The sequence below is a fragment of the Castor canadensis genome, chromosome 12 (assembly GCF_047511655.1).
Source record: "Castor canadensis chromosome 12, mCasCan1.hap1v2, whole genome shotgun sequence".
In the NCBI taxonomy this organism is placed as follows: Eukaryota; Metazoa; Chordata; class Mammalia; order Rodentia; family Castoridae; genus Castor; species Castor canadensis.
In genome coordinates this window covers 41,820,640-41,833,734 of record NC_133397.1, presented here as the reverse complement: position 1 = coordinate 41,833,734, position 13,095 = coordinate 41,820,640, and the positions used below count along the sequence as shown (strand labels likewise).

General features: G+C 35.5%; 1 protein-coding gene across 1 annotated transcript in view; it reads right to left on the bottom strand.

Moving 5' to 3' along the window:
* Positions 1–3,879: 3,879 nt before the first annotated feature.
* Positions 3,880–13,095, bottom strand: part of Gtf2a1l (general transcription factor IIA subunit 1 like) — a 63,914-nt gene continuing 54,698 nt past the window's right edge. The window contains exons 7-9 of the mRNA XM_074049016.1: positions 12,101–12,361; positions 11,347–11,436; positions 3,880–3,996 (exon numbers count right to left, since the gene is read on the bottom strand). Of these exons, the coding sequence (XP_073905117.1) occupies positions 3,889–3,996; positions 11,347–11,436; positions 12,101–12,361 (459 nt within the window). The 3' untranslated portion in view covers positions 3,880–3,888. The remainder of the gene's footprint in view (positions 3,997–11,346; positions 11,437–12,100; positions 12,362–13,095) is intronic.

The following is a 13,095-nucleotide window of genomic DNA, read 5'->3' as shown; positions in this document are numbered from 1 at the left end:
TTCTCTCTTAAAATGAAGGTTTGTCTCGTGTAATCTTTATCACACAGATTAAAAATATCTCATATGTTCAGGTTTTAAAAGTCTGAACTGAATATAAAATAGTGATTACTTGAAGCTGGAAAGGGTGGTAGGGGAGGACAGATAAAGAGAGGCTGGATTTGATCCACGCATGCTGTATGCATGTATTAAAATATCCCACTGAACCCTATTGATGTCTATAATTCATATATGTTCATCAAAAAGAAAAACACTGAACTTGATGTGAATTAGAGCCTCTAAAATATATTAAATTAAATAATAAAGATATTAATGCCAGCATGCTAAAACTTTTTTAACTAATTAGTAAAACAACTTAGTGGGTCAAGTTGATCAGTCTTGTTAATGGAACAAAAGAGAATCAAATAGATCATGTAGAATGCTATCATTGCTACCAGCAAAGCATGAATTTCTGAAACTTTTGTTCCACTTGTGTTGTGCGTGTGTGTGTGTGTGTTCAAATATAAACTGAGTTGTCAAAGTGTATTCTGTAGTGTGGATCCTGCCCAAAAAGTTTTGAAAATCACTGGTTTAGACAACTTGGCAGAAATTAGGATTTTTTTAGTAGCAGTATCTAATACTAATAAATGGGCACCAGATCTCAAAGAACTTGAACATTTAGTTCTGTCTGTGGCCCTCATCAAAACTATCATCAGTTATATTAGCATGCAAGGATAATTACTATTGGGCTTTGTTTTGTGGTGAGCCTAGTTTTGTTTGTTTGTTTGTTTTGTTTGTTTTACAGTGCTAGGGACCAAACCTAGGGCCTTGTCCATGCTAGGCAAACACTCTACACTGAGTTACATACATCCAGTTCTTGATTTTCTGTGACAAGGTCTTGCTATATAGCCCAGGCTGGCCTTAAACTTGCAATCCTCTTGCCTCTGCCTCCCAAAGTGCTAGGATTACAGGCATGCACCTCATCAGGTTAGCCTACTTTTAAACTGATTTCCATTGCTTTAATTTTTTTTATTTCTTGTTAGTGTACATTAATAGTACAATGTGATTTCATTGTGTTAATTCAATAGATATGTATGGTGTACTTTAAACAACTTCACCCCCTCTATTATATTCCCTTAACCGCCTTCCTCCTGCCCCTTTTTTCAAACAGTATTGGGCAGGTTTCATTATACTATATATATATATCCATATATATGTATTATATATGTGTATATACATATAAAATACATATATGTATATATACACATATAAAATACACATATATAATGAAATATTTTCATATGTATATCTTTACATATATGCATATGAAATGTACTTTGATCTTCTTCACCCCTAAGTACCCTCTCTTTCCCCCTTCCCTGATTTCCACCCCTAGAAAGGTCCACTCTTTTTCTTTTTGGAAGTATTTGGGTTTAAACTCAGGGCACCTGCCTAGTAAGCATGAATCCCTACCACTTGAGCCATGCCTACAGCCCTTTATGCTCTGGTTATTTTGGAGATAGGCTCTCTCTTTTTGCCCAAGCCAGCCTGAACTGCAATCCTCCTATTTTATGTTTCCCAAAGTTGCTGGAATGACAGAACACACCACCACACCCATTTTTTTTCCATTGAGATAGAATCTTGTAAACTTTTGCCAGGGCTGGCCTGGAACTATGATCCTCCAGATCTCAGCACCTCCCACCCCACTGTAACTTGGGAATGACAGCCACATGCCACCATGCCCAGGTTTTTTTCCATTGAGATGGGATCTTGAAAACATTTTTGCCCAAGCTGGCCTAGAGCCATGATCTCCCCAAGCAGTAAGGACTGCAAACACAAACCACCAGAGCCAGCTCAGTCCTCCTTTTTTTAAATGCATTTTTAAAATACAAGAGATACAATGGGATTACCGTGACTTTTTCCCTAATGATAAAATGCGCTATATAAAGAAGATGATGTAACAGTATTTATACTATGCCATTAAAAAAAATGACTGAAACTAAGTGAGATTTTAAAGTTCACAGTGGAAATAAATGACAGGAATTTTAGAAAGAACTGTTATTGTCTCCCCCAGGTAAATATATCCTGTCAACAAGTACAGCCCTTGATTTACAGTAAGGACTGCCTAGCGCAAAAACAGAGTGACCTGGAGAGCCTGGGAGAAAGAACAGGACGACTAGAAAGTATAATCCTAAATCTTGGAGAGAGAGTACAGTTCAGAGTCAGATACAAGGAATGAGTGTCTTTGGTTTCCAGCTACAGAAGATGGACATGCCACTGTAAGCCACAACCTTGAAAAGAACCTGTAGCTCCTGGGAGTTTAAGAGCCAGAGAAGGATCTGGAGCAGCAGTGGTGTTAGGATAAAGGACATCACTAAAGATGAGGAAGACATAGGTGGAGAATCTGATTAGAGTCTCAGCTCACTCCTTAGAATTGAGTCCCCATGCAGGTACCAACTTTAGGTTAAAAGCAACACCCCACCCATCCAAGTCCCAGAACAGACTTATCCAGATTTTAAAAAGATATACCAATAGCTAAGCCCCATGGGTAGGACAGAACAAATGTTTAAATAAATTAAACTTTCCACAGGAGGCTGTTTTTCAAAAAGAAATGGAGAACTTGCCCTGTGCCCAACCAGATCCAGATAGCTACACCTTAGGGAGCTTTTGCAAACCACAACCCACTCATCCCTGTATTGTTTTTTTGTGTGAGAGTTACTGTACTGGAGGACACTAGTCAGGGCTGAAGCTAGGGCTCCTACTCCTAGAGACTCTGTGTCCCCCAGGCTTCTCTTCTGTTAAGAGAAGCAAACATTAAGAAAGGAAAATGTTCCTTTGGGGAAAAGTATTATGAAATAGCTCATATTAGTTTGCTTTTGCTTTTATTATTGCAAGGAAATGGGAACTATTTGTGTTTTATGTTTTATTTTCTCTCCCTGATTTGAAGACAGTTATCAAGGCCTCCTTATCACAAATGAGACTGCCTGACAAGAGCAGAAGAGTCCTGACGAGAAAGTCTTCAGGGTTGTTTGTTTGTTGTGGTAATATCCACGGGCCTTTTGCATGCTAGGGAAGTGCTTTGCCACTTGAGTCATGCCCCTAGCCCAAGAGAACATCTCTTTTTGACTTTTGCTTTAGAAAGCCTAAACTAAATGATGGGATTCTCTGTTAAAGACAAAGAGCTTTTTTCAGGGGTAAAAAGTCTACAAAGAGGGAGAGAGGAAACCCACCATAACTAGGAAAAAGACAGAAGTCTTAAGTTCTAAGACCAGAACAAGACCCTAACCTAATCTCAGAATTGCAAACATATGAAGCAGCAAGGCTTGGCCACATAAGCCTACAGAGGCTAATCCTTAGCTCCAGGGATCCTGGCCTCAGCAGAGATTGTCATATTTAAATAATCATATAGCCATCTGTTTCCAAGGGACCACTGGAGCTTACACAGCAAGCCTATCTCCAGTGACCAATGCATGCTGAAAACTCAGATTCTCAAATGGCCCACTACTGAAAAGACACCCCAGGACCTTTTGTAATAAGGTTTGGTGAGAGTTTGGAGGAATGATGGCCCCAATATACCAAATGATACTGATTTTACAGGAAAAAACACTGAAATCTCATTTAGATTTCCCTTTAAGAATAAAGAAATGTGACATTTTGACAGGCTGTATCACACCCAATGCAAATATGCTTTGTATTGGTATAGATAATAAAGGGGACAACAGAACCTACTAAAACAGAAAAAAATATAAAACTGCATACTTGTATCTGCATAAGAATTAAATTTTATTAAATTCCATATAGTGAACTTAAAAATCTGTGCAGCTCAGTGAAGGATTATATTTAAAGTAAGTTTCACAATATGCACTTTATTCCCACTGATGTCTACAAAACTGACATACTGAGCTTATAAGTTTACCACTCTGCATCACCAATGGCTTTTGCAAATACATAGTCTCTCCCTCCAAAGCACATAATACCATCTTTCAAATAGAATTTCCATCTGTTCTTGCTTCGATGAATCTGGAGGGAGAAAAAATAATCTAAGTTACTTAAGTTTATAAGTTAAAGATCATTTATATTTCTTTGAAATAACAAATGGGATTATTCTGACACTGAATTTGAGTTCTTTTAAAAGACCTCCTCTCAAGATAGCTTATTCACCAAATATTTGAGTTACTATAAATCAGATATTATTTTAGGCATTGTAACTACACTAGTTATCCATACATATAGAATAATCTCTCTGTGTCAGTGAATCACAGGGAGACTGATTCCACAACACCTGCAGGTACCAAAATCTGTGGATACCGAACGCCCTCAGAGAAAATGGCTATGTATTTTCATATAACCCATGCACATGCTTCTGTATACTTTAAAACATCTCTAGATTATCTATATTGCCTAATACAATGTAATGCTCTCAAGTAGTAGTTATACTATATTGTATATTGTATATAGAAAATTATGACAAGGAACAAAGTCTGCACATGTTCAGTAAAGACACAATTTTTTAGCATTTTTGATCCACAGTCCAAAGAAATTACAGATATGGAAGCCCAACTGTATATGTTTTCATATATTATATATGTTTTTTAAAAATCCTGCCTTTGAAGAGTTACATTTTAATGGAGAGGGAGGAAAAAAAACCTGGTAAATAAATAGGTTGTATAGAATGTTAAAAGGTGGTAAGTGCTATAAGCCTGACTTTTGAGGTGATATTTGAGCAAAGAGTTGAAGACAGAGGGATGATGCCAAGCAAAGGGAACAGAAGTAAAAGGTCCTAAGAAAGAGCATGCCTAGTTTGCTCAAGAACAGCAAAGGGTCCTGTACATAAGCAAAGGAATAAACACAGAGGTTGTAGCTAATATTACCAGAAATGAAAAAGTTGAGCTTCATTATGAAGAAGAAAGTCACGATAAAGCACTGAGCAAGGTTAGAAAATATGTCTTAATAATCTGTTAGATTCTGCTGACTGTTCTTCAGCTTCAATAAATAGGCCTACATATAGACAAAATAAAAAATAAGAAATCCCACTACCTCAAGAGGTAAAAAAAAAAATCAAATCATTGCTACCTCTGGACAAACAGCAAGTGACTATTTAAAAGTCTTAGAAATATATGATCTGAGATGAAAGATATTTAATTGACTACAAATAGTCAATCCAGGAAGAGAAGTTGTAATGCAGATTCAGGTGTGTTTTGTGAAGTCTAAGAAAACACAAAAGATAAAGCTTTATTTGTATCTTTTTTTTTTAAGTTCTAATAATGTAAATATCTTTCTGGGTTAACTCCCAAAGTTTCACTTGCACACATTTTACATGTTGAATACATCAGTGACGACAGAATCCTGAACTTGGCACAGGTGAGAAAATATAACTAGAAATTGGAGGAGAAGAGCAGCAGCAGCATCAACTCATTCTGGTGGCTGTATCAAGTCACTACATTTTTTCTAGAAATTCAGCAATACTTTGATATTCAGTATTTATTAATATAAAAACTGCATTACTTGACCTAAGGAGACAAATCATATGACTTTCCAGTGATGTTTAGGAAGGGCATCTGATACAACTCATGTATTTTAGATTTTTTAAATCAAAAGTCAAATGTATTTGGTCCTACACACACACATACACACACACACACACACACACACACACACACACACACACACCCCTCAACACAAAACAAACAGTGATGATTTGATCTCCTCAGTGAGGAAAACCCTAAAAGCATTCCCACAAAAGTCAGGGCACAGATAAGGATATCTGCCACTACCCAACTTTTTAAACATGCTAAAGGTACTAGCCAATACAAATAGTCAAGTGCAATTGGAATTAGCCAACTCAATTAGACAAGAGTAAAAAGCAGAGAGAAAAATTGGAAAAGATGAAATAAATTTACAGATGCAATGAATGCCTGTCAAAAAGCCAAGATAATCAATGAAAAATGCTAAGTAAAAATTCAATTTGATACAAAATTAATATATAGAAATTCACAGCCTTCATGTGTACAAGCAACAGACAGAAGGTATAGAAGAGGAGCCCATTTATCACAAAAGCCAGATAAATAAAATAGCTAGTAATATTTACCTATGGCAGTATTTAATACTCTTCTTTGAACACTATCACTTTTTACCTAACTCTCTGGCCACTTTTTAGTTTCCCTTACTGATTCCTCCTTATCTTTCTTACCTCTCTATTTTAGAATATGCCAGAACCCTTGTTTCTGCTTTTTCTCACTCTTGGTGATCCTAGTCTCATGACTTTAAACACTATTTATAAGTTGAAGATAAAATTTTATCTCCAACTCACACTTCTCTTAACTTCAAATTGCCATTTAACTACTTCAGCATCTCCTCCTGAGTGTCAAATAGACATCTAAAGCAAGTTCGAAACTAGGATATCCTCTTTTCCAAACCTCAGTCTTCTGCATCTCAGTGAGAAATGGCCCCTCAATCTTTTAAGTGTTCAGGTTCAAAAATCTTAGACATTCTTTAGGCCTCCTATTCATTCCCAAATTCAAATCCATCAGTAAATGTTATTTCTACCTACAAAGCATGTTCATATTCCAACCATCTCTACTACTTTCACTCTTGCTAGGCCACTGTCTTCTCTTGCCTGGGTAATAAAATGGCCTTATAACTAGTGTCTGCATTTTCACCCTTGTCCTAACCCTGCCTTTAGTCTACTATGAACATGACAGCCAGCGTGGTATTGTTAAAAACCATAAATTAGATGCCATTTCCCTACTCAAACCTTTCTAGTGACTTCCCATCCAAAAACTAAAGCCCTTACAATGAACTTCAAGGTCTCTCACTCTCCCTCTTTACTGCTCTAGACCCTTCTCTCTCTGAAGACACAGCCTTTCTGCCTCAGGACTTCTGTATTTGCAGTTCCCTCTGTCTGGAATGCTTATATCCAACAGTTCATCCCCTTACTTGCTTCTGATCTTTATCCTGTTGCATTTCCAGTAAGGCCTCCCCTGGACATTTCTTCTAAAATTGCAACCTATTCCTCCCCCAAGATCATGAAAATATCAAATTCTATGAATTTAATGTGATCTCAATGAAAATACTTGATAGGGTTTTATTTTGAACCAGACAAGTTAGTTCTGAGTTCATATATAAAAATAGACAACAATGCCCAGGAAAACTCTGGAAAAGAACATTATTGATAAAGTACTAACACTACCAGACATTTAAAATCTCAATAACTAAATCAATGTTGCGCAGGCCTATAGATAGACAAATCAATAGAACGTAACAGAAAATAAATCAAGAAATAGCTCTATACATACATCAAAATTTAGTAGATGATAAAGGAATATGCTTTTATTCAATGAGAACAAACTATACTTTTCATAAGTATTAGATTAGGTAGCCATCTGAAAAGAAAGTTGAAGCCATATGTTACATTATACATCAAGAAAGACACTGAATGGATCAATCCTACAATAGAATATTATACAGCTATTAAAATATTAGCGCAACAATATCAGAGAGATAGTATTAATAGAGAAATGGCAAACTGCAGAATACAGTGTTGTCTGTGCTACCTTTCGTACTTGTACTTGAATAAAAAAGCTCTACAAATACATTTAAAAACAAATATACTAGTTACCTATTTGCACTCAAGACAGTGACAGTTACTAGCAGGAAGCACAAAGGGGGAAGGAGCAGAAACCAGACTTCACTGTATACCTTTTTTGTTGTGTTTTGATGGGTTAAATATTTGTGTGTGTGTGTGGAGAGAAAAAGAAACAGGCATACAGACAGACAGACACACACACACAAACACACACACACACACACACACACAGGGCTAAATACCTAGCAATTAATGACTGAACTTGTATCTAAGGAACAAAGCCACTTGTAAGCAAGTTTTCTAAGCTGTTAAAGATGTAGACTGTTCAAATGGTTTTATACTCCACTATAATTTCCTGTTCTTAGCATACAACACTAATCTCTAGTGAAAGGTTTCATTTCACCACTAATTTCCCTATAAGTATTACTTTAGCCTTTATAGTAATCTTTGACATTTTCTAGCCCTCTGAAATAGCATTTCCCTTCCATTAACTCATTCTTCCCAAATATATAGACCAGTGCCTTCATTTAGCATTTTTTATTATACATGTTAATATTTTCAAAGTTTTCCTCCAAGGGTTAGCCTATAAATTTTATAGTAAATTCCATCTGCTAATCAAAGCAAAATAAAATATACTTTAAAAAAACTTCAACTCAAGGTTTAAAGCCAGTCACCTGGGGAGGGGGGTTCTTGTTAAAATGCCCATTCAGGTCTAGGACTCAGAATAGGGCTCAAAATTGTGTATTTGTAACACTCTCCCCAGGAAACCAATGTTACTGCCCTCAAAACACGCCATGTCGTGAGGCTCTAAAAAGACTGAGAGTTCTCTCCACTTATTTGGATTTGGTTCCATTAAATACTGTTCTAAATAAATCAACCAATAATAAGAACTGGGAAGTTTCCCCTTATAAAAATTCACTACAACAGCATTCCCCACTCCTCTTCAACCTTAGACACATTCTCTTCACTACTATCTTATGACTTCATCACGCTCTTTTAAAAATATTTCAATGGTTCCCCAAAGCCTTGGTTTCCATTAATTTTTTAGTATTGTTCTTTAAATAGTCACCAATTAGAGAGTACCCTCAGACAACTAGATTTGTCTTAACACCATACAACTAATATCATTTCTATCTACCCACAAGGTTATTCTAAGAAGCAAAACACAATATATGAAAAAACACTTTGAAAATTATAAATCACTAAACTATTAATTGCAAGCTGTCACTCACAATGCAGTAGTGGATACTATATACATAATATTCTAGAACGTTCTTTATGAGACTTTCTGGAGTACATATATGATTAAGTACCTTATAATGCTTTCTTTGTAGAAGGCAATACACTATTTATAAGAAACTAAAGTAAGCTTCAAACTAAACTATAACTGTTCTACCACCTACTCTCTTACCTTTATGTTTCCCACCATCTAAATTGTCATTTTCTATCTATATAAAATGGTTTGGGGGAGAAATTGATATCATATGATGAGAAAGGGATTTACTTTCACAGCAATTCAAACACTATCCTTTGTTTCCATTAAGTATATGCAAATACTAACTTAAAAACACCAAAGATATAAATATCCATTAGATATCAGAGAAAAAAATTAAAACTACAATGAGATAGATACAACTTCATACCCACTGGGATGTCTGGGATCAAAAATTCAAATAACAAGTGTTGGTAAGGATGTCAGGCAATGGAAACACTCAAACGCTGCTACTAAGAATATAAAACTGGCTGTACCAGATTTTAAAACAGTCTATTTGCTCCAAAAACTATTACCAAATGACCCAGGAACTTAACTCCTAGGTATGTACCAAGACAGATGAAAACATATGTCCACACAAAAACTCATGCATTATTGTCTATAGCAGCATTACACATATGCAAAAGATGGCAATAAGGCTAGGGACATACTGCCCTAAAATACAGCACTGTGGCTTCTGAGAGAGTAACAGAAGTAGGAAAGTCTCGCTGAAGGGGAAAGGGAGCTCCTACCCCTTTCTCATAAGGCAGACCATAAAAGAATTGTGTGCTCTTCCTCTAAAGAAGATGATAAAACCCTCAATCCAAAGCGGTCTACCCTATATCCAGAGGAAAGGAATGTCTTTACCTCTGAAGACACATGTACACAAGAAGAATCTGAATAAACAGGCCTTACTAAATTCCCTTCAGTTTAGTGCCATTAAATCATACCCCTTCTTCCTCTAATTATACTTCTGTACAATTTTATAGAAGAATGCAGTTTTCCCTATTTCTTTGTGTCTTCATTTCCAAACATTTCTGTCCAATGTAAAACTTATATAAACGTGTATGCTTTTCTCTTGTCAATCTATCTTCAGCTATGAACTTAATGGTGAATGAGGAAAAGATATTACTTTTTCTCCCCTACAGTGGGAAACAAACCTAAGGTCCATCGACAGATAAACAAGAAAATAAAATGTGTATCACAAAAGAGCTCATATTATACAGTCTTTCATATGAAATGCCAGAACAGAGAAATCCACAGAAACAGGAAGTGGATCTGTGGTTCCTTAGGCTTCCGGGTTGAAGGTACAGGAAAAAGAGATATTAGAGTGAGAACTGAAGGTATGGGATTTATTTCTGAAATGAAAGAAGGTTCTAAAATTGACTGAAAATGCACAAATCCATTAACATACTAAAAACATACTGAACCATACACTTCATAGGGGAATTATGCAGTATGTTAATATCTCAAGTCTGTTTTTTAAAGATATAATCATGAATTAAGGACAATTTCCCATACTGCTACATAATCACAGCTACAACATTTTTTAAAAAACAGTGAAAGCATTATTTTCTTAGTTGCTGAAGTTAAATTGCTACTAACAATCACTAGGGTTGAAATCAGAGATACCTTCAACACATCACCAAGTCCCACTGATTCTTCTATCCTAGCCTCTGATTTTGCTGTGTTCTTACTCTATCCATTTAATCTGGGCTCTGGTTACTTCATGTTTACGCTATCCCTGTTTTTCTTACCATTTGCCTTTTCTGAATCATTAAAGGTGACCAGTTTTTAAACCAATTACAGTTTTCTCAATAACATTCTCAGAAGGCTAATGTCCTTCAGACCAAGTTTAAATTTTTCCTACTAGCATTTGGGATATTCCAATCTGCTCCCTACTCTGTCCCCCAACCCAGCATCATTTCTTAGGATATTCAAGAAAAGAACACTTTATTAAAGTCAGAGCTGTCTTTTCACTGTCCCTCGCACATACTACATCCATTCATTTCTTTGCCTTTTATCAGGCTATTCTCTGGATACCAGCCCTCCATACTTACCTCTACCCTATAAACCACTCAAGCCCCTTTTCAAAGTCTGACATCACTCCAACTGCAAATGATTTCTTGTATATATATCGTTGCCACTTTTAGGACTCCCTATCTGTCATATATCTTAGAACTTGATTTGTATGACACTCGTCTTAGCATTTGGCTTATTGGTCACATATTTTAGTTTTTGATTTGCCTACCATCTTATGGTGTGACAATCCATTATCCTAGAAGAAATACCTTGTTTCAATAAGATTGCCACCTCCGTAATACAAGAACTATCACTTTTTTGGTATCTCTGAGCTCACACAGCACAGTGCTAGACCCAAAACATATCCTTAAAACTTTAAAGAATTAACTAGCTCTTTTGTGATTCATTTAACTGTGAATGCTAAGTCACCATTCTATTTCCCACAGTTTTATATACCTTCCTACTATAAATGCACTTAACAAACCCAAAGTTCAAAAGGTGAACACAGTACCTTATCATACTGACAGACAATTACATTATCCGTGTCAAACAGGTCTGGCACATCCTGCTCACTAACATCATCTCCTGAATTTAAAGGATCCTAAAGATGAAAGATGATCTCATTAAGGAATTTCATGATGCTTCAAATTTTTTAAAGATCGAGATACATATAGAAATAAAAGAACTTGGAGAGGCAGAATAGTATTGTGCTTTAAAGTCAAATAGCCCAAGTTTGAATCCCAGATTGGCCACTTGATAATTACATAATTGACCTGGGGCAAGTTACTAAAACTCCCCATATCTCAGTTTACTCATCTATAAAATGAGAATAGTAATGACTCCTAGGATGCTGGCACTAAGTCAAAGGAGATAAAACTTAGCATGATAGGTACATGTGCAAGGCCACTGTGACTGGCAGCTAACCCTCCTTATAAGCTTATTCTCTACTATATTCCACCCAGATGCTGCTGCATTATTACAATTAGAACAAAAAGTATATGTTTCCACACAGACTGCCTCCTTTAACCTCTGCTCCCATCCCCTAAACCTCCTGCTCTCTCTAGTTAAGAGCAACAAAATCAAAAGCCATTTCCTAAATACTTACTACTGATTTAAATTGCCATTTAAGATACAAAGTTTAAGCCTAATTTTAAAAGAATAAAGACAGGGTTAATCTTAACTGTTCTTGAACTTGGTTCCCAAGTACATCAAAGCACAAATGGTATAACTTAATAAGCAAAGTCTCAGCTCAAAAGTGATCCTACCTCTTCCACAATATCCACTTGAGGGTCGTCATTATCACTACTGTTTGCATTTGAATCTTCATTTGATACACTGTCAGCTTCTTCTTCAAGCACCTTTATATCTCCTGTGTCAATAATCCCTAGAAATTCATTCTCATCTACATCTCTTATACTTCCTACTTCTTCATTGGAAGATGTATCACCAGTTCCATCTATTTGAATTATTTCATTAACATCGTCATCAGTTACCTGAATGCTTAAATCCATCTGAGAACTAGAATCCTAAAAAGAGAAATACAATGAAGTTCTTTAAGTCAAACAAAGAATACAGTGTATCTGAATTTTAAATTACTTTGGCAAATATTCTACAAGTGTTCAGTTAAACATTTTTGTCTTATAAGCCGATTCTATAAATTTGGGATTTCAGAATATCTCTAGCATTTCTATGTAACATAAGAAAAAATTTTAAATTATAAATTAAGTGAAAATATAATCATGCATAGGCAATAAATGAATTCACTGATATCATGTAATATTTGCCCATTTTTATATATACCACCTTAAACTTACATAGCATCTGTTGGGTTTTAACTACTACATTTGATTTTAAGCAGTAACTCAAAGAAGTAGCGAAAACAAGTGGCTCAATGGAGAAATAAAAAATTATACTAAGTGAAATGAGCCAAACACAGAAGGACAAATATCATATGATTCCATTTAATAAGAGGTACTTAGAGTGGGAAAATTCACAGAGACAAAAAATAAAACAAAGGTGAATTGGGGTCTATACTCTCTAATAAGAACAGTTTGTTTCAGATAATGAAGAAGTTCTGGAAATGGACAGTGGTGATGTTGTACAACACTGTACATATACTAAATACTACTTAATTTGTACACTTGAAATTTTTAAATTGAAAATTCTGTTATGTATATTTTACAACAAAAATTTTAAAATTGAAAAAAAACAGGAAATTTACTCATCACTTCTAGTCACATACATTTTTCTCTTCATCAAT